This window comes from Engystomops pustulosus, chromosome 2 (genome assembly GCF_040894005.1).
Source record: "Engystomops pustulosus chromosome 2, aEngPut4.maternal, whole genome shotgun sequence".
NCBI lineage: Eukaryota > Metazoa > Chordata > Amphibia > Anura > Leptodactylidae > Engystomops > Engystomops pustulosus.
Genome location: NC_092412.1, coordinates 248,501,700 through 248,522,185, shown reverse-complemented (window position 1 = coordinate 248,522,185; position 20,486 = coordinate 248,501,700). Strand labels below are relative to the sequence as shown.

General features: G+C 41.9%; 1 protein-coding gene across 6 annotated transcripts in view; it reads left to right on the top strand.

The window, feature by feature from the left end:
* The window catches only part of ERG (ETS transcription factor ERG), a 177,358-nt gene that overhangs the window by 134,293 nt on the left and 22,579 nt on the right, over positions 1–20,486 (top strand). For 2 of the 6 annotated variants that reach the window (XM_072138769.1, XM_072138764.1), the window contains exon 1: positions 19,972–20,265. The exons of the other annotated variants lie outside the window; for them this stretch is intronic. In XM_072138769.1, coding sequence (XP_071994870.1) covers positions 20,221–20,265 — 45 coding nt within the window. In that variant the 5' untranslated portion in view covers positions 19,972–20,220. Of the gene's footprint in view, positions 1–19,971; positions 20,266–20,486 lie in introns of those variants that run through there. 6 annotated transcript variants of the gene reach the window in all.

The window sequence follows — 20,486 nt, the reverse complement described above, 5'->3', positions numbered from 1 at the left end:
GATTTACTTACCCGGTCCATTCGCGATCCAGCGGCGCGTTCTCTGCGGTGGATTCGGGTCCGGACGGGATTCACTAAGGCAGTTCCTCCGACGTCCACTAGGTGTCGCTGCTGCACTGAAGAGCATCGGAACTCACTGGAGTACAACGAGCCGGGCAGAGTGAAGGTAAGCGCGTGCCGAGCGACAATTTTTTTTTTTGAATGGGGCCGTTTTTCCGAATCCGTCGGGTTTTCGTTCGGCAACGCCTCCGATTTCCGTCGCGTGCATGCCGGCGCTGATGCGCCACAATCCGATCACGTGCGCCAAAATCCCAGGGCAATACAGGGAAAATCAGCGCAAATCGGAAATATTCGGGTAACACGTCGGGAAAACGCGAATCGGGCCCTTAGTAAATGACCCCCATTGTGTTTGAATTGAGAATAGAGTATAAAAACTTTTATAGATTCAGTAATTGCACCCAAAATTGTACCACCTTGAGTTTATGAAATTGAGCTTTTTAAAGAGGACCACCTTCGCTAACTTCAACTTTTTGAAAGCTTTGGTAGATGTTTCTCCACTAGTTTTTCTCTAGTCTTCTCCATTTCTGAATAATCAGTTGAATTTATTTTTAGCATCTTATATGGTAATTAGTTTTTCTACTTTGAAAAGGTAGTCCTGGGATGGAGCAGCCATTTTGGCATCGCCCACCTGACCCCAATTAGTATCAACTAACAACACTGATTACTCAGGAATGCTGGTGACTAGAGAAAAAAATTCCAAAGAGTTGAAAGACTAAAGGATGCGAAGTTGGAGTTGGTGGAGGCTCTCTTTAAATTTTTGGAATTGAATGTTGCCTTAGAGTTCTCAATGGAATCACCCTTCTCCCATCTTCACATCATCTCTATTGTTCGTGTACAGAATGGAATTCATAATCTCCACTTGCCATATTACATACTCATCGTGGAATTCAACCCATTGATGTTTAGTCTACATGGAAATATGGGATCTTACCCCTTCTAACCATGTTTATTGCAGCTGAATGCAGTTTGTCAGGTGAAGGTTAATAGCCCCCTAGTTATAGGCGCTCCGAGCCCAGATGGGTTATCAGCCCTGAACACTCGTTACAAGATTAATCTCATTTCCGACAAGACTTCCTTTTCCCTCAACTGATTCAACTCAGCCATTTGAGCTGTCATCAGCCGTTGGGAGAGGGCTGGATTACCAGGGCTCTATGAAAGCCCTCAAACTGCGAAACAATGAAGAGACCGTCTCCTATCGCAAAGGAACATCTTTAAAATTTTCGAGTCAATTTTCTGTCTCGTTTTGAAAGGTTGTGATTCATAAACAAGTGAAACAATCGTTGGAGGACTTAATGAGATCTCACCACAGAGGACTCTAGCACTGGGGGTCCTAATGTGTTCTCATTGTGTTATCGCGCCTTTGAACATTATTTTCCTCTTGGTGGTCACTGATAGTTTTTTTTTTTATGTTGTTTGGGTGTTTTTACAGTTTAATGAGGTTGACATTCAACTAAATCGCCCAACGTAATATATCGCTATCTTGGTGGGGAGGGCAAAACGAAAGATCACAGTCTACCCTTTAAAAGTCTCTAATGACTGGGAATGCAAAGAATAAATATTAGTCCTTGGCCCCTGCCTCTTCTCCTTTCTCACTTGAACTTGACCCCCACCCAAGGGTGCGGAGAGGACAGTAGCTACCAATGCTCTATACCTTCCATAGCTCCATATTAGTCCCCCAATAAATCTGAGCAATGTTGGATGCAATCTATTAGAGTAAGGATCCAACTCCTTAAGGATGCAGTTCATTTGTCCTTAAAGGGAGTGTCCTGCTATACACACTTGTTCCCTGTCCTCTGAATAAGTGATTGATGTACAAGGCAGTGGTTTCCCATGTATCCCATGTAAGTGGTGCGCTCTCATGGCATAGGTCAATTCATTTCTATGGGACTAAATATCATCAGCACATAAGTCTGGAAGGAGGGAATATAGTGACCAGTACTTCCACATGGGGTACTTAAGGATACTTGTGGACTCTTATTTGCATCACTGATGGGGTCCTAGCGGTTTGGCTGTGGATATGGGGGGGAAAACACATTTTAATTGGACCAAGTTTACTGTATTTTCCAGACTATAAGGCGCACAAAAAATCCTTTGCTTTTCTCAGAAATCAAAGGTGCGCCTTATAGTCCAGTGCGCCTTATATATGATCCGTACTTACAGACAAAAGCTGCCTAGAACTGTGCACAGGTCTGCCCCCTGCTGGTCATTCATCCTTATAATCAGGTGCACCTTATAATCCAGTGCGCCTTATATATGAACTTAGACATTTTAGCAGGCATTTATTGATGGTGCGCTTATACTCCGGTGCGCCTTATAGTCCAGTGCGCCTTATATATGAACCGTACTTACAGACAACAGCTGCCTTGAACTGTGCACAGGTCTGCCACCTGCTGGTCATTCATCCTTATAATCAGGTGCGCCTTATAATCCGGTGCGCCTTATAGTCCGAAAAATACTGTAATTGTTCTCCCCTATTAACAGGATAGAGAATAATAAACTGCTCGATGGGGGTGTGACTGCTGTGATCCCCACTGATCACCCCCCCCCCCCTCAGATGGGGATGAGGAGGTCCCAGCAGTCAGATTGTTACCCCTATACTGTGGATAGTGGACTACAATTAAACATGCTAAAGGATTAAACTTTTTCCAACTTTAATTAGCAAATTCTTGGTTTCTCTATATTTGAGGACATATAATCTATTGTATAATATCTATTAATTTTGTCGGTGGAAAAAAAAATGCATTTACTCTTAACAACTGTTCACATTAGTACCGTATTTTTCGGTAGTAATTTTTTTTTCGCACAAAAAATACTTTGATTTTCTCAGAAATCAAAGGTGCGTCTTATAGTCCAGTGCGCCTTATATATGAACTGTACTTACAGACAACAACTGCCTTGTACTGTGCACAGGTCTGCCACCTGCTGGTCATTTATCCTTATAATCAGGTGCGCCTTATAATCCAGTGCACCTTATATATGAACCGAGACATTTTAGCAGGCATTTATTGATGGTGCACCTTATAATTCGGTGCGCCTTATAGTCCGAAAAATATGGTAACTGTTTCTACTTTTGCACAATAAAACACAGTATACCGTCACGTGGGGGCCACGGAGCCATAAAGCATCTTTGTTAACCAGTGCTATAAATGATCCAGTATAGCAGGAGGATTATATTATTTGGGCGGCACGGTGGCTGAGTGAGTAGAACTTCTGCCTTGCAGCACTGGTGTCCTTGGTTCAAATCCCACCCAGGTCAACATCTGCAAAGAGTTTGTATGTACTCTCTGTGTTTACGTGGGTTTTCATCCGGGTCCTCCGGTTTCCTCCCACACTCCAAAAACATACTGTTAGGTTGTTTAGATTGTGAGCCCCATTGGGGACAATTTGACATGCTTTCTGCGTAATCTGTGTGCGCTATATAAATAAAGAATTATTATGCCTCTGCTTATGAAATTTTTATTTTTCTGGTGTCTATGAAGTGTGAGTTAAGATCTTGCTTTTTGCTGGATGAAGTGCAGTTTTTCTCAGTTGTGCAATGGGTTTTCTTTTGATTTTTAAAATATTTTCAATTGTATTATATTCACTATACAAGGGGACAGTAAAATTCACATGAAACAAAGCAATTGCGAATGAAATATCTGAAATATCTAGATATCGATTGTGTAAAATACAGAATGTTCTACCCTTAAAGTTGTACTTTCCACAACTTCCCATCATTGGTCTCGGCCTCATTCCTGGCATAACAGTGACCAGACAGCGGGCACTACATTCACCCTCAGGAAATAGCAGAGAGGTTTCAAGGACTAATGATGTTTGTTACAAGAAATTTGAACACATCAGTCAAAAGGGAAATAAATTACTCAGGTTCTTTGTTACAGTAATGAGCGTTGGAATACAATGGTTGGGTTTTCTGTACTTCTCCATGATAACAATATACCCCTAGAGTAAATGATATACTTGATGGATGTGACTAAGGAATTCCAAAGACATTTGTAAGATGTTGTACAACGTAGCCAGAAAGTGAGCTGGCTGTAGTACTGCACATGCCCCACAGATGGCGACACAGAGATATCACTCGCATTGGGTCCCAATGGAATATAGTAATAGACCCCCCGCCCCCCAACCTTGTGCCACCTATAAAACTGGGGTCTACTTATGTTGTAAATGGGCTTTTGGGGCCCCCCATGTGTATACCTGGGAAAATTTCTGGACAATTAACCCAATAAAGCTTAAAACAATATCCCCCATCAGATAATAAGTGAATATATGCAGTGCCCTCGATTCATTATAAAATGGATTATTAAACTCTTTTAACTTTTTATTAATAGTTTCTAACATATACAGTGCCCCCAGAATTTATTATTCCCCACTGGGAATTCATTTTAAGATACACAGATATCACATTGAATGAATTATATATAGAGAGTCACCCACGTTATCATATAGGGCTTTTCCCCCACATTTAGTAAAATTCATAAATGACCTCACCTATTCGTTTTCTAAATGCCTACCCCAATCAATTCATATAGTACCTCCCCATATTTATATATATACAGTGGTTCCACCAATTTTTGTGATACAAATCATATGGTGCTTCTCCCATTTAATTCGTACAGTGCTCCACCCCCAGTTATTTATGCTTCACCCATTCAAATTTTATTTAGTGCCTTCTCATTTAAATAATGTTTCGCCCCATCTTTATTTTTCCACCTCCATTCAAATCATATAGTTCCCCCATTATATATAGTGCCCCCATTATGTATACTGCCTCCCCAAATCAAATCATATAGTGCCTCCATTATATATAGTGCCTCCTCCAATCAAATCATATAGTGCCTCCATTATATATAGTGCCTCCTCCAATCAAATCATATAGTGCCTCCATTATATATAGTGCCTCCTCCAATCAAATCATATAGTGCCTCCATTATATATAGTGCCTCCTCCAATCAAATCATATAGTGCCTCTATTATATGTAGTGCCTCCTCCAATCAAATCATATAGTGCCTCCATTATATGTAGTGCCTCCTCCAATCAAATCATATAGTGTCATTTCATATAATGCCCTTATTTGATTCATATAATGCCTCCCCAATTGTGCCCCCAATAGCTCCTCCCCTTTTCAATTTGTATAGTGCCCCCCATTACAAATATATATAGCACCTGCCCCAATCAATTCCTCCAGTCATATATAGTGCCTCACCATTTATATAGTGCCCCCCTCCCAATTCATTTTATATACTGCTCCCCCCAGACATTTTAGGGTTATCTCCCTATCGGTATAACATTGATGTCATGTGAGATTCCCATAAATACAAAGAAAAATTGTGGGAAAAATCCTGGAGTCTTTCCCACAAAGTATCAAATACAGGAAGTTCTATACGACTACGAATAGAATTTCCTAAAAAGAGTAGAAAATAAATAAAACCCTTCAGATCACGCAGAAACGGTCACGATTCTGTAGGTTCGGCGCCAAAGTGTCATTGTCAAAAATGTATAGCGCTTTTGAGTTGTATATACAAGTTTTGACCTGTATTATTTCTGGGTCATTATCTTGGGAACTTAATAACTTTTGCCAAAAATAAGTGTTCTATATGTGAAGAACTCTCCGGAATGATGGATATTTCTATATTTTCACCACTTCCTCAATTCTGAGCTTGAATTGTTGTCATTGTGTTTTGTAATTTACAGTAAGGACTTCGCGAGTTGTTTGTAGAACAAACCCTTGAAGACATCGGCAACTCTTATGTCATCTGTCAAGGAGTCACCGCCGATGTAGACAATGACCAGTGACTGGTGGACCCTCATGTTCTTAGTGTTTAGGACTATTTTGCCCTTGTTTTGGACACTTGTCCCCTGGTTTGTAGGGGATTAGTGCCCTTTCCCTGGGTGTATCATTATCCCTGTGTACAGTGATTGGGTGTCCTTATCTCTGGCATGGAGTGGTTGGGTATGCTTGTCCCTTGCTTGCAGTTGTTGGGTAACCTTGTCACTGATGTGCAGTGGTTCAGTGACCTTGTCCCTGGTGTGCAGTGGTTGGATGACCTTGTCCCTGGCATGCAGTAGTTGGGTCCCCCTGTCCCTGGCATGCAGTGGTTTAGTGCCCTTGTCCCTGTTATGATGTGGTTAGGTATGCTTGTCCCTGGCGTGCAGTAATTGAGTGCCCTTGTTCCTGGTGTGCAGTGGCTGGATGATCTTGTCACTGTCATAATGAGGTATGGTATGCTTGTCCCTGGCATGCAGTGGTTGAGTGCCCTTGTTCTTGGTGTGCAGTGGTTGGGTAAGATTGTCCCTGGGGTGCAGTGGTTTTGTGCCATTGTCCCTGGCATGCAGAGGTTAGGTATCCTTTTCCCTGGCACTCAGTGGCTAGGAATGCTTGTCTTTGGGGTGTAGTCATTAAGTGACCTTGTCCTTTGTGTACATTGGTTGGGTGCCCTTGTCCCTGCTGTACAGTGTTTGGTTTTCTTGCCCCTGGCATGCATTGGTTGGGTACACTTGTCCCTGGTGTGCAGTGGTTGGTTGACCTTGTCCCTGGAGTGCAGTGGTTGGGTGATCTTGTCCCTGGCGTGCAGTTGTTGGGTGACCTTGTCCCAGGAGTGCAGTGGTTGGGTGATCTTGTCCCTGGCATGCAGTTGTTGGGTGATCTTGTCCCTGGTGTGCAGTGGTTGGTTGACATTGTCCCTGGAGTGCAGTGGTTGGGTGATCTTGTCCCTGGCATGCAGTTGTTGGGTGATCTTGTCCCTGGTGTGCAGTGGTTGGTTGACATTGTCCCTGGAGTGCAGTTGTTGGGTGATCTTGTCCCTGGTGTGCAGTGGTTGATTAACCTTGTCCCTGACATGCAGTGGTTGAGGTCCCTTGTACCTGTCGTGATGTGGTTAGGTATGCTTGTCCCTGGCTAATAGTTGCTGACCTTGTCCCCTTCTGTACAACCTTGTCTGTTTCCTTGTCCCTGGCATGCAGTTGTTGGGTGATCTTGTCCCTGGTGTGCAGTGGTTGGTTGACATTGTCCCTGGAGTGCAGTGGTTGGGTGATCTTGTCCCTGGTGTGCAGTGGTTGGTTGACATTGTCCCTGGAGTGCAGTGGTTGGGTGATCTTGTCCCTGGCATGCAGTTGTTGGGTGATCTTGTCCCTGGTGTGATTAACCTTGTCCCTGACATGCAGTGGTTGAGGTCCCTTGTACCTGTCGTGATGTGGTTAGGTATGCTTGTCCCTGGCTAATAGTTGCTGACCTTGTCCCCTTCTGTACAACCTTGTCTGTTTCCTTGTCCCTGGTGTGCAGTGGTTGTATGCATTGTGTAGTGTATTGAAATTGCCACTTTGGGCCACCAAATCCTCAGATGAAGCTCCTAGAGCTCTGACCCCATCCCGGTGACTCTGTGTTGTAAGTCCTTGAATTACCACTGTAGAAGCCGATGAAGCAAGTGTCCGTTGTTGATTGCACATTGTACCAAGGAAGTTTCCCAATGATTTTCGCTGGTACATTCAGTTCTATAACTTCCTGTATATCCCAGTGAATGGGAACAGATATGTAGAAATGTCACGTTACAAATTGGAATTTTTTGACTTGATAGTAAGTTTATTACTTGTCAGGGGTCAGGGTGCTCCGGTAATCATTCTTCAGAGGAGACGCCCATGGCGGTCTGTACAGGAAGCACCCATGATGCAATGTTCAGGTGCTGGACTGTAATTCATTCTTCTCATCAGGAAGGTATCCAGGAGACAAACCTGTACAAAGACTGGACGATCCCTTAAAGGAACCCTCTGCGTTATGCCTGGAGCACATGCATAGTGCAGGTTGGAAATCTTCCATCAAAATCCATCCTGATAAACCAGGGACATTACTCATAGGTCCAGGCACCGGGACTGTGGTATCTTCTTATATTTGTCATCCATGGCCTCCTTCCTTCTAAAATCAACTTTTATAATTATGCTAATGAGCCTAAAGTGCTCTGAGGATGTTACCAGAGCCCCTCCGTGGTGTAGTTTCTCAGGCAGTTACACTGTACACTTACCCCCTCCCACTTTGTGTAATTACAGCAGGAAAATGGACAGGGAAGTGCTGAGAGTGCAGAGTAGAGGGGGACACAGTGTAACAGCCTGTGAAGCTACTGCACAATTGGGCTCTGGTTTCACCCCAAAGATCTCTCCTGGCTCATTAGCATTATCAAAAGTTGAATTTAGAAGGAAGGAGGCCGTGGATAACAGATATAAGAAGATACCACAGTCACAGTGCCTGGATCTTTGAGTAATGTCCCTGGTTTATCATGGTGGATTCTGGTAGGGACACGGTGTGAAAGTCTTTCCTTCATGTAGTATTTTGTAGAAGGTGTTATGAGACTGGTAAAACATGTCCGTCTTTTCCTCTAAATAGCGCCACATTGGATCAGAGGATGTGCATAGAATTGCAGTTGAGACCAATATAAATTAAAGGGGTTTTGAGGACAATACTATTATTGATCTCTCCTAAGGATAAGTTGGCGGCGGTGTGCAATGAGGCCACAGACAGAGCCAGAAGAAAGATAAGATATTCTTAAAGGGGTTGAACCTTAAAGGGGATGAAACAAGTTGTCACTTTATGCCCTAGGCCTTGGCCTATTGGTTGGGTTCTGAGCGCTGGGACCCGCACCAATCACAAGAATGGGGATCCTATTGCCAGGATGAATGGGGTTACATCACGGGCTGCTAGATACTACATCAGAGGAAGTGAATGGAGCGTCAGTGCGCATGACCTGTCCCTCCAATTATTTGGGGGATTGGGAACTCTCTTCATATAGTCACTCAAATTGATACCAATGAGAATGTTATCCCCTTTAATGATATAAGTATAAATTTGGTCAACCCCTTTAAAGGGCATCTTCCACCAGGATGCAGGATTGTAAACCAAGCACACTGACATACTGGTGTGTGCCCCCTCTGGCAGGATCCACTGTTCTATTAGCTTCTCTTGTCTGGTTTTTTTAAAAAAAAGGCTTTAAAAAGTATGCAAATGAGTCTCAGGGGCTTCAGGCTCCATAGGTGTTCATGGAGCCTTGAGCTGCTCAGGCTCATTTGCATAATTTAAAGCCTTTTTTTCTTAAAGGGGAAAGGAAGCTTAAAGAAGTGCAGATCCTATCAGAAGGGGCAGACACCAGTATGTCAGTGTGCTTGGTTTACAATCCTTCATCCTGGTGGTAGATGTCCTTTAAAGAGCCATTACTCCGGAAGAAGCCTGGACCTTTAAGGTGCTGTAGTAGAGATCGGTGGAGAGGTCTCGATGACCCGTCAGCACATTCTTCACGGTGCCCCCCCCCCCCCTCTCTGATATTGTAGATGTTAGAGTCCCATATCCCAGACCCCCCACCCTTTATTATTACAGTTGGGGCAGGTGTTTTCTAGAAACTTCTGTTGGGATTGTTGTCCTGTGGTTTGTACAAATCATGTCATTTGTGGTTATTTTTGAGACTTGATGCAGATGCTGCGCAGACCACCGCTCCGTGGCACCGTTCCATGTATATTTCATACATGACATATCGAGTCAGTTACGAAACAGAACTATTGTCATGATTTATTGTCGTGCGGTTCTTACGTTTTGACCAAAGCGCTCAGCGAATTAGAGAGAGTTTTATCTTTGCCAGGGGTGTAATGAAGTTATGGTTTTCTGCGCTCAGATCTGGCTTGTGCCAGTGAATTTCTTCATTTTTGCCTTGTATATAATATATTATCATGTATATTTTCCTTTAAAGGACATTTACAGATGTCCAGCGCTTACGTGCCGTTTCTTTATGTCCTAAGTGGAACTTTTTCTAGTGCACAAAGAAACGGCAAGTTTGCAAAAAAATTTATTTTAAAAAATATGTAAATTAGCTGGAGGTGCTCAGGCTGAACTCTCCTGAGCGCCCCTTGAAATCCCGGACGAGGAGCTAGGGGCGGTCCGGTGACATCAGAGAGGCGGGGCTTCAGGCGGTACTATCACAGTGCGGGGTGTACATAAATTAAAATCCGGCAATGCCGAGAGGTGCTCCGGTGACATCAGCCTGAGCCCCTCCGGCTAATTTATATGTTTTTTTAAAGTCTTTTTCTTTGTAAATGTGCAGTTTCTTTATGCACTAAAAGCAGTTCCAGTGCATAAAGAAAAAGGACACATAAGTGCTACACATCTACCATCCATGAAATTGATGGTAGATGTCCTTTGAGTGGAGTTTACCTTTAAATCGTGTAATGGAGGTTGCCTGAGCACCAGGTGTCACCTACCCTGGGATTACTCTGAGAGGTTATGTCCTCAATGCAAGCAATTCCACATCCCTGTGCAGGGAAACTGAAGGGGATTCAGGTTTAGCCAAAATGATTGGGGGAGTTGATATATCTACAGGTCCTTCAGCTTATCTATAAGCTCCAGGAATTACATTACTTGTTATAAAGTCAGCATTATAGAAATTATAATTGGGTTCCCTTTGAACCCCATAGCGGTGCCTTTTATTGCTCCACACAACAATGTGACCACATGCCTTGAGTGTCTATCTAAAAAGTGGTTTCACCCGTAACTTTAGTAAAAATGGATTCCTACCCAGCAATTCCTTTTGATCATCGGTGGAATGGCAACCCAAAAACTAGTGACCATGGTACCCTTCCGCATTATATAACAGTTATCCAAAGCAGCAGTTCAGAGAATCTATCAGCCCTCCTGATACATTTCCTTTACTAAATGTACTGATTCCCCATTAAGAATCCTCTTTTATTCCTCCTCAAAACTTATCAATACATTGATGACATGGTATAACCGTCCCACTTGTCAATGGGGAATGTTCTACACATTGCAACCAGTCCAATCAGTGTTGACTGTAGGGACCCATCCTATAGACACGGGGATAGTAACCTAAATACATTCTTACATTTAATATTAAAACAATAGAAGTATTCACTAAAAAGTACATGGAAACATTGGAAAGGAAACCCCAAAAGTGGTTGGGTTAAGGTTTATATGTATACCTAGCCCTGACTGCTGAGCAGGGGTGAACCTGGACTTTCTGCTGCCGGAGGCGAGCTATAGAGTGGCACAGCCTCCACCCCATCCAGTAATAATATATAAGGTTATTTTTTTAGTATGGAGGTTCTTCATGTAGTGTCTTCATCCATGTTGGCATCTGGTGTGTAGAAATGTTATTTTTAAGTGTCAGGTCCGGTTTTGTAGAAGGTGACTGCTCCCCTGAAGCTGCCTCCATCTTGCTGCAGATGGTGCTGCCTGAGGCAAGGAGCTCAACTCATGGCTCATGCTCCTCTGCTGCCAAGACCTCCCACTATGCACAGAATGGAGGAGTGAAAATCCACGCTTTACCTGTTTCATACCAGCATAACCTCCGAAGATCTATAGAAGTCTCCAGTCTCCACTGTTGACATCCTTGGGATGACATGACTTTCGGATCAGTTTACAGGACGGCCAAAAAACTGGAAGACCCACTGGTGTGGAGCACATCTGAGACACTTGCAGATCACTGGGAGCTCATGTCTGTCAGATCCTCCATGACCATGCACTGGATAGGGGATACAAGTTTTTTATTCATCTTCCACCATTCAAAAACTTTGAATTGAAACTTCAACTTTTTGCATCACAAAGTTATTTTCGTCACCCGAAACAAGCCCCTGCGCCCTATAAACAATCCAGTGCAAAGTAAACCCATATTTCACATGTCCCAAACACACTCAAAGACGAGAGATCATGAAATAGTTTCAAGTTGTTATTTCCTCCCAAAACAAAGAAAACATGAACTCGTCTTATAAGCTTCTTCCAAGACATAGGTAGAGGGCGCTGGACTCCGGAAGGGCTGGAATCTATTGTGTGCTCAGCTGAGCGGATGCAGCGACTGTTATGACAGCGAGACATGACAGGCAGCGGTCCTAGTAGTTACATGTAATTGATCAAAAAAATCAATCTGAAAATGTAACCGTTGTCTTCTGTGATATTTACGAGGTCGGTCACACGTGTAACAGTAGTCCACAACATGAGAAGATGGGACATGGTAATGATGTTTTGGAACAAAGATTGTGATTGAGGCTGCAGATCACGCTGGGATTTCCTGCTGTGAACGAGGGTTATATAGCAGCTTTTGACCAGATAATACATCTGCTTTAGTGCCCCACAATGTACCATCTTGTCACGGGGCTTGCAAGGGCTTCCCATGTGCCACAATCGGAGGGTGCCATATTTTACCATGGCAGCCATCGCCAAGTGAAGGACCTCAGGGCTGACAGTTTTAACTCTGCTCAATTCTATGCGGACAGATATAATACACTGCAATATCATAGGGCATTCTAGGTGCGATTCCACCTTCTAGTTACCTCCCGGGACAAAATAAAAAATTTTTTTTAAAAAATGTGAAATTATGTAAAAAAACTATTAAAATGTTAATGCTTTATCCTATAAACATAATTTTTATAACCACAACCCAATCTATAATCCATTTTGCCCTACTTTTACGAAAAAAAATTATAAAAAGTGACCAAAAAGTCAAATATTCTCCTGAATAGTACTAATAAAACTTAGAGCATCATGCAAAAAAAACAAAAACAATCCTCTACGTAACAACTTTAAGAAGCTTGTCATCTAAGGGTTAAGTTATGCCTCTGAGGGTGAGGGGGCCCTTAAAAGGTGACCGTTTTAAGTAGAGCTAATTCGGGTGTCAAATAATTTCACATTTCTAGGAAACCAAAAATAACCTAAAAATGGTTGTCTCCAGTTCCATATGGGAGTGGTGATGGCCTAATGGGGATATCCGTCTACTCCCCCTATCTCTATAGGGATTTTTCAGGTTTATTTCTTGATCCTGGTTTGTAGGACCTTCACAGGTCCGCACAACTTATTAAAAATAAAGAATATAGCTAAATTGGTCTGGGCTGAGCAGTGCACGTGTCCTGAAAGAGGGAGAAAGCTGCCTCCAAAAATTTCTGGCTGTGCTTTAATCCCTGGGAATAAAAGGATGAAGTAGTTGAAACCCAACCCTTGACGTTAGATGGTTGGCCGAACCCTTAGAGATTGGTGGATCCATATCTAATGTGTATGGACAACTTTACAAATCCCTGTCCACTAATGCCTGATTTCTACAGTGAATTTCCACCTCTTGTGTTCCCTCAATATGACTACAGTCACCCCATAACAACCTTTGTCTCCTAATTAAAGGTAATGTCTTATCTCAACTCCCGGGCCGCTGCTGTATATATCTCCAAGTTTCCTTTGTTGTTCTAAGTGCCGTGCAGTGTTGATTCTTACACATCCTGACCAGAATGCTAACAAGATCAGGAGATGTCTGGTGATCCTGAGACACCTTCTGACTCTGGCAGACATCCAACGAGAAACGCTCAGGCTATATAATGATGGGGAGACAAATGCCTTAATCAGCCCTCCCCAAAAAGTGACTGTATTATGTAAAACTAGGAGTCTCATAGTGTATTCATAACTATATTGGGAGTTAAAGTTTCACCTAAGCTGAAAAACCTCAAGTTAGAACCACTAGTCTAGATCCGAGGTTCTTCATATAAACCCATGGGAGCATATGCCAAATCCTTAGGGGGTTGACCTAATATGCTCTTTATAGGGGGTACATATTTTGGTATCTCTGCTCTCATTTGGATGTACTTTGATGTACTCTAACACAACAGTGGTTTGTGAAATATCCATGTAGACCATCAAGGAACAATAGACTGGTGGTCATCGGAAGTCTCATTGGCTAAAATTTCGAAAGTCTTGGTTTTTCATTGGTTGTACTGTAATGTCATAAATAAAATAGCTGCTATTTGGCTTAGAATAATTGTAAAAAATATATGTAAATTATCAAATTATGATTTTGGTATCTTGAAACCTCAAGTCCTCCAATCAGTAGGGATCTCAATGGCTGGATATATGGTGGCCTTATATATTTTATAAGATTCCCAATTACTCTTCATGGAAAAAAGTTTTTGACCCCAAGTATTTTCAACCCTTGTTTTCATTGGCAGGTAGTTTGATGTGATATAAATCTGGATCCCCAGAATTGCCAAGTTCTTCTCACCCTCTAGTTGGAGTCTCATTGACTGGACCAAAGTGGCCAAACCTTTATGACAAGTCTTAAGATGTCAAAAGATTCTTTGGACTTAAAAATTTGGGAACGTCAACATTTTGGTGGATATTTCAATGTTTTCAAATTACGTAGGTAATTGGTTTTAGAAAAGTTGTGAAACTTTGATGTTCGTAATGTAAGCACGATGGGTCGGAGACTGCACAGCATGTCCTCTGTCTGGTGTGGTCTTGAAAGTAGGACCAAAACTGTTCTAATCTTTCAGAATTACTTTCTATGTAAAAACTTTTTAAGCCCTAGAATTTGGGATCCTTCTTCTTCTTTAGCCAGTGTCTCAATTCTTCTAGCTTATGGAGCTTAAAGGCCCAACATCTCCAAAGGTGTCTTCATGTTTGGAAAGAAGTGAAAGACCCACCGGCCTTGAAGAAAATGGAAGGAGGCTTAGTCCTTCTTGTACCAGGCGGAGGCTTTTATGGGATAAATCTGGATCATAATGGGGTGGGGAAGGGTCTTCTTTGTAATTAAGACATAACAATGACTAGGATTGCCTCCATCGCATGATCTGTAGAGCTGTCAATGTTCTGGAGGACTTACCCTTTAAGAATTCAAAAAAGTCATCAAGTTTTCTTTTCTTGGAACATTTTGCAATGTTCTAATGAAATATTTTGAGGGGTAGATAAACAGCACGCATGATGACGGGGCCTTAGCATGCACATCCACGGTTGTGATGATAACCTCCAGCTTAGACCTTGATCTTCTAACTTTTTTTTTTTACGATTCCACGATTTGCTGAGAGCAGTTACAAAACCTTCCTCAAAGCAATCTCTCAAGTTTACTCCTTCCTCTATTCATCAAGTCCCTTGGCAATGGCCGGGCTAAGTGTATTGTTCTTTGGACACAGTTATTCTGAATTTGCACTTTGTTTTCCTGTTGTTCCTCTGGGAAGTTGGACATGGTGCAGGAGATATGGGAATGGCATGCGACTACTGGGCCTTTGTTTAAAGAAAACACACAGACAATGGAAACTTTATTTATTTATTTTCCCCCCAGTAATTGCTCGGCCTCGATTTATTTAACATATGGGGCATGAAGGAAGAAGGACATCACAGATACATTACCCTCTGACGCTTATAGCAACTCATTAAGTAGCCGCCCCACATACTTCAGCTTCCATGGAATTATTTGTATTCACAACAAGAAAATAGTTGTAACACAATGAAAAAAATAAATAAACGATCATTAATATTATTAATTACACATTTTATTTCAAATTTGTGTTTATTATTTATTAATAATTTGATTATTATTGTATTTACTTATTATTTTATTATTATTATTATTTTATTTAAGTTACATTTTATTTTTAAATTAAAAAAACTAAATGTAAAACTATAAGTATTTAACTTTTTTAATTCTTACTAACTTTTTGTTAGTAGTCTAGGTTTTTATTTTTTAAGTTGCATTTAGTGGTAGTTCATATTTATTCATTTTTTATTTTTCTTATTAGTAGAAAAATGATATTTAAATGTTATTTTTTATTTTAATATTGTATTATTATCGGTTTTATAAAAATGCTATAACAATATTTTAGAAATGATACAAGCAGGATAGTAGGAAAATAGGTTCATATCTATAAAATAATATGTCCCCAACTTAAGAACACCCTACTTACAGACGGACGTCTCTGTCCACTGTGACCTCTGGTGAAGTCTCTGGATGTTTTACCTTAGTCCCCGGCTGTGATGATGTTCTATTGTTAATCCTTGTTCCCATGACAGCAAAAAAAATATAAAAATCTAATTATCACAAGGACAAAAAAACATTTTGTCTGGAGCTACAATTATAAACAATATGAGTTCCGACTTACATACAAATTCAACTTAAGAACAAACCTAAAGAATCTGCCTGGACATTATTTCCAATATAAAGTGAGATTGCATAGTTAGAACATAAATATAACATGATAAATACAAATTATATATAAACTAAATATTATATGTTATTGTATTAAATTGCATACAGTGAAACTTCTCTAAGCAGACCGCACAATTTTTCACAAAAAAATGGTCTGCTTATAGGGGGCGGGGTAATATAAAAAAAAAATTGGCACTACAAAAATGTTGAGTGGGGGGGGGGGGGGCGTCTTCTCAAAGGGGCAGTCATGTGGAAAGGTCTATAATTATACACATATAATAATCACTATATATATATATATATATATATATATATATATATATATATATATATATAAATTGTAACATTACATAATGTAAGTAATAATACAATAATAAGATTTATAATAACATTATTTAAATGTTAATAACTAAAAATATGTGAAAATACACATTAAATAATGCCAAATCCAAAAAATGTTAATAAGTAGCTAATAATGATAATAATAATAATAGAGACAATAGAGACCTCAGGGCGGCCACACATTAGTAAGGACTTTTTGTATGGAGGGTGAGTCAGATATTTCCCATCAGATGAAGTTACATAGTAATATTCCTGTTCCCTTTGTTCTCGTGGAGGTGTCTGGCTCACTGCGGAGAACACATGCATCCTCAGCTGTACAGAGCATCTATGTGTATGAGACAAGAGAGGGGAGTGATGATTTTCCATGTGAAAATTTGACCAGCAGCTGTTAAAATTTTATGGTTGCCCTTTGAGAGGAGGGACTGGCAGCGCCACCCAGCTTTCCTGGAGTCCTGAGTTTTTTTTTTTTTCCAGCCCTGTTTCGACTATGCAGGGCCATGGATAACAAATATAAGCAGACATCACAGTCACGGGGCCTGGGTCTATGAGTAAGTGTCTCTGGTTTCCTATAAGGTGGTTTAAACAAATGTACAAGTACTGGAGGGACCCAGATGAAATGTAAAAACATGACAAGTTATGAGAATTAAAGTTTTGGGATTGGACATTGATCCAAGGTTTTATTCTACTATATTTGGAGTTGGAAGGATTATATTTTTCTACTGTCGACCAATTAAGGGCCGCACGGTGGCTCAGTGGTCAGCATTACAGCCTTGCAGAGCTGGGGAACTGGGTTCAAGTCCCAGGGTCAATATCTGCAAAAGAGTTTGTATGTTCTCTCCATGTTTGCGTGGGTTTCCTCTGGGTCCTCCGGTTTCCTCCCACACTCCACAACATACTGGTAGGTTGATTAGACTGTGAGCCCCATTGGGGACAGGGACTGATTTGTCATGTTTTGTGCAGCGCTGCGTCATCTGTGTGCGCTATAGAAATAAAGGAATTATTATTAATTGTCGCCCTTGGATTAGCACCACACACAATTCTGGGTTGAATAAGATGGACCTGTGTCTTTATTCAACTTTATGTACTATGATACTGTGATGAATATAATTCCAGAGCTGCAGTGCACAATGACACACAAGCAGGGGAGGTAACACTGCAGACTTAGATGTGGCTCTGGGTGTGTGGAAAGCTGGGTGATCTGAATGTCTTACATAAAGCAGACCTCTCTTACATGGCAGCGGGAGTGTTATTTACTGTGGGACGCGGCTAATGGTTTTCACATTGCAGTAGGATCTCGCTCCTGGCTGCCTTCGCACAGCTCCACGTTGGCCAACTGGAAGCAAATAACAGAGCCTGGCACAGTCTGTTCTTGTCTAACTCGTGGTCACCGGGACTATTTTGGAGTTGGCGTCTTTCAAAAATTATTTTGCCTTTTTTTTTTTCCATCCCCCTTTTTTTCTTTTCCTCCCCTGGCGCTGCGCTGGCATCAATGAGATAATTGACGTACGATATTGGCTCGCACAACAAAATAATCGCGTTATCCCTTGATGTAGATCTACGGTTTTTGTTTATTGTGTTAAGGGGGAGGGATAGCATGTGGTTTCACTTAGGCTGAAAAAGGAAAAAAAAAAACGCCTTCTGAAGCTCAAAGGATTTCATTGCACCTATTTTTCTAAAAATGGAGCAGGGCGATGTGCACAATGACATATTCAGACTGCATGGAAAGTTTCCTGTAGCGTTGGATGGGAAAATATCCACTTTTACGACAGCAGATTTCGATGCTTTGAGAAATGTGCCGAAAAAGAATTGCCTAGGGTTACTTATGTTTGTCCTGGGATGGGCTGAAAAGTTGCACGTCTCCAGTAGAGGGCAACAAAATTTGGATAGGATACAGGATAGAGCCAGGGGAGTGCTACATGAAAACCTTTATTGGCCCTGTGACCGGTTGAGAACATGTTGATTTTCGCAGATAAGGGGTAAGGGGTGAGCACACACCCCACCACTCTAGTCACTGCCAATGGGACAGGCAGAGATAGCAGGGCACATCGCTCATACTTCAGTTGGAGTAGCAGGTCAACCGTTCTCATAATGGGTGGGGCTTCATGAATCGGCACCCGTTTCCCGAGTCGCTACTTTAAGTCGTCACCACCTCCAACCAGGCCATCATGGATCATGGGATGTCACTTGTGGCACAAGAAGAAGAGACCTCCGGTGGTCTGAGGAATCCACTGTTTGGTTTAAGCTGATTCCTTGACCCCTTGGCAGAGTTGAAGTACTGGAGCATTGAAGTAATCTGGATTTAGAGCAGGGTAAATGGGCAAATACACGTTTTTTCTTGGCACCCTTGCCCTGAACCCTCTTTAGGAACCATCCTGAATCATTATTGGCCTGAGCTATATGTTCATTTTGGTTATTGAACTCAGGGGCGGATTAAGACCTCCATGGGCTCTGGGCTGTATGAATATTATAGCCCCTACAATATAGTACTGGAATAGCCTCCAACATATAGGACTAGAATCTATTTTTTTTGGAGAACGGAGGGTGCGTCATTTCTGCTGCTTTCCATCTGCAGTTTCAGAACCTTTGGATGATCTTTAAAGGTCCTGAAATGGCTCTTGTGTATATGTGTATTAATAATAATTATATAATAATTATAAATAATAATAATTCTTTATTTATATAGCGCAGATACCGCAGTGCTACACAGACTACAAAATCAGTCCCTGTCCCCAATGGGGCTCACAATCTAATCAACCTGCTAGTATGTTTTGGAGTGTGGGAGGAAGCTGTAGGACCTGGTGGAAACCCACACAAACACGGAGAGAACATACAAACTCTTTGCAGATGTTGACCCTGGGACTTGAACCCAGGTCCCCAGCGCTGCAAGTCTGTAATGCTAACCACTAAGCCGCCGTGCTGCCGTGAGAACAGGAACAGATGTACAAGGTTTTCATGGGTGAAGGTTCTTCTCAGTATAAAATTAGATGTGTGGTTTGGGGTGCCATGGGCCTCCTAGAAGGCTTGGGCCCCAGGCGACTCCCCAAACTGCTTACATTATAATCCACCATTGGTAGAGTCTCAAATGTCTCCTTGTTACTGCTGATTTGGTATCAATCCAGTTTATGTTTTTGACTTTGCCAACTTGTCTACTTTGTGTCCTGACGTCATCCCTTGGTGGAAGGGAGTGATTTGGGGGTTCCTCGTGGAGGTATCCTCAACTCCCTGGAGTGTAATAGGTGAGATGAACAAAGTAACACATTGGGTCCATGTAAGTGGTCGCCCGGCAGATCTGTAGTCACTTACTGTACGGAGTCTTTTCATGTTTGTACCCACCTCCATGAGATGACATGTCACAGATGAAAAAATGACCTTCTTCAGGACATCTCCCCGGTCCTAACAAAAAAATGTTATCTGTACTTTTTATTTTATGAATGGTTTTCTTGACAAGCGATTGTAGCGCGGAGGCCACAGGAAGTAAAACAGGAACCTGCAATGTTGTGCCTGAGATTAAACAAGCCCCGCACTCTTCATGGGGACGTGTCAATCACTAGGATATCCACACACATGCCCATTGCGCTTTCACAATATCCTCTCGAAACAATAGTTACAAACACTCCGAGAGGTATGGACACATCTCTGTGTATCTAGAAAAAGCTGATCTCCAACTTCTGGTGCCTGTCCTCCTCCATGGACTGCAGAAGCCTGGGATGAGGAGACGTCTGGATGGAAGCCACCAGCCTCTGACCTTCAGGATAGCACAACACCTTGGGATGCCATGATGTCTTCTTCTCATTAATAGGAGACTTGACTTTTTTGGAATTTTTTTCACCAAAGGGATCTAGTTGGAAACTATGAGCATTTGGTTGTCAATCCTGGAAAGATGCTTCAAACACAGTTCATTGCACCTTATGAGGACTATCCCCATGTAAGTCGTCTTCTCATTGATGTCCACTGCAGTCACTTTGGCTTCTAGATCATAAGATTCACATTGTATTAGGGTCAGGGTCAGGGTCAGTTACAATCACATTGACCCCAAGTTCTCAGCTACCCCCACACCCAGTCCCCCACCCCAAGGCAAACTAAACCCTGCTGTGCTGTCCCTGTGATGGTATCTCTCTTATGTGTCCTGTGGTTTCATAGTAATGT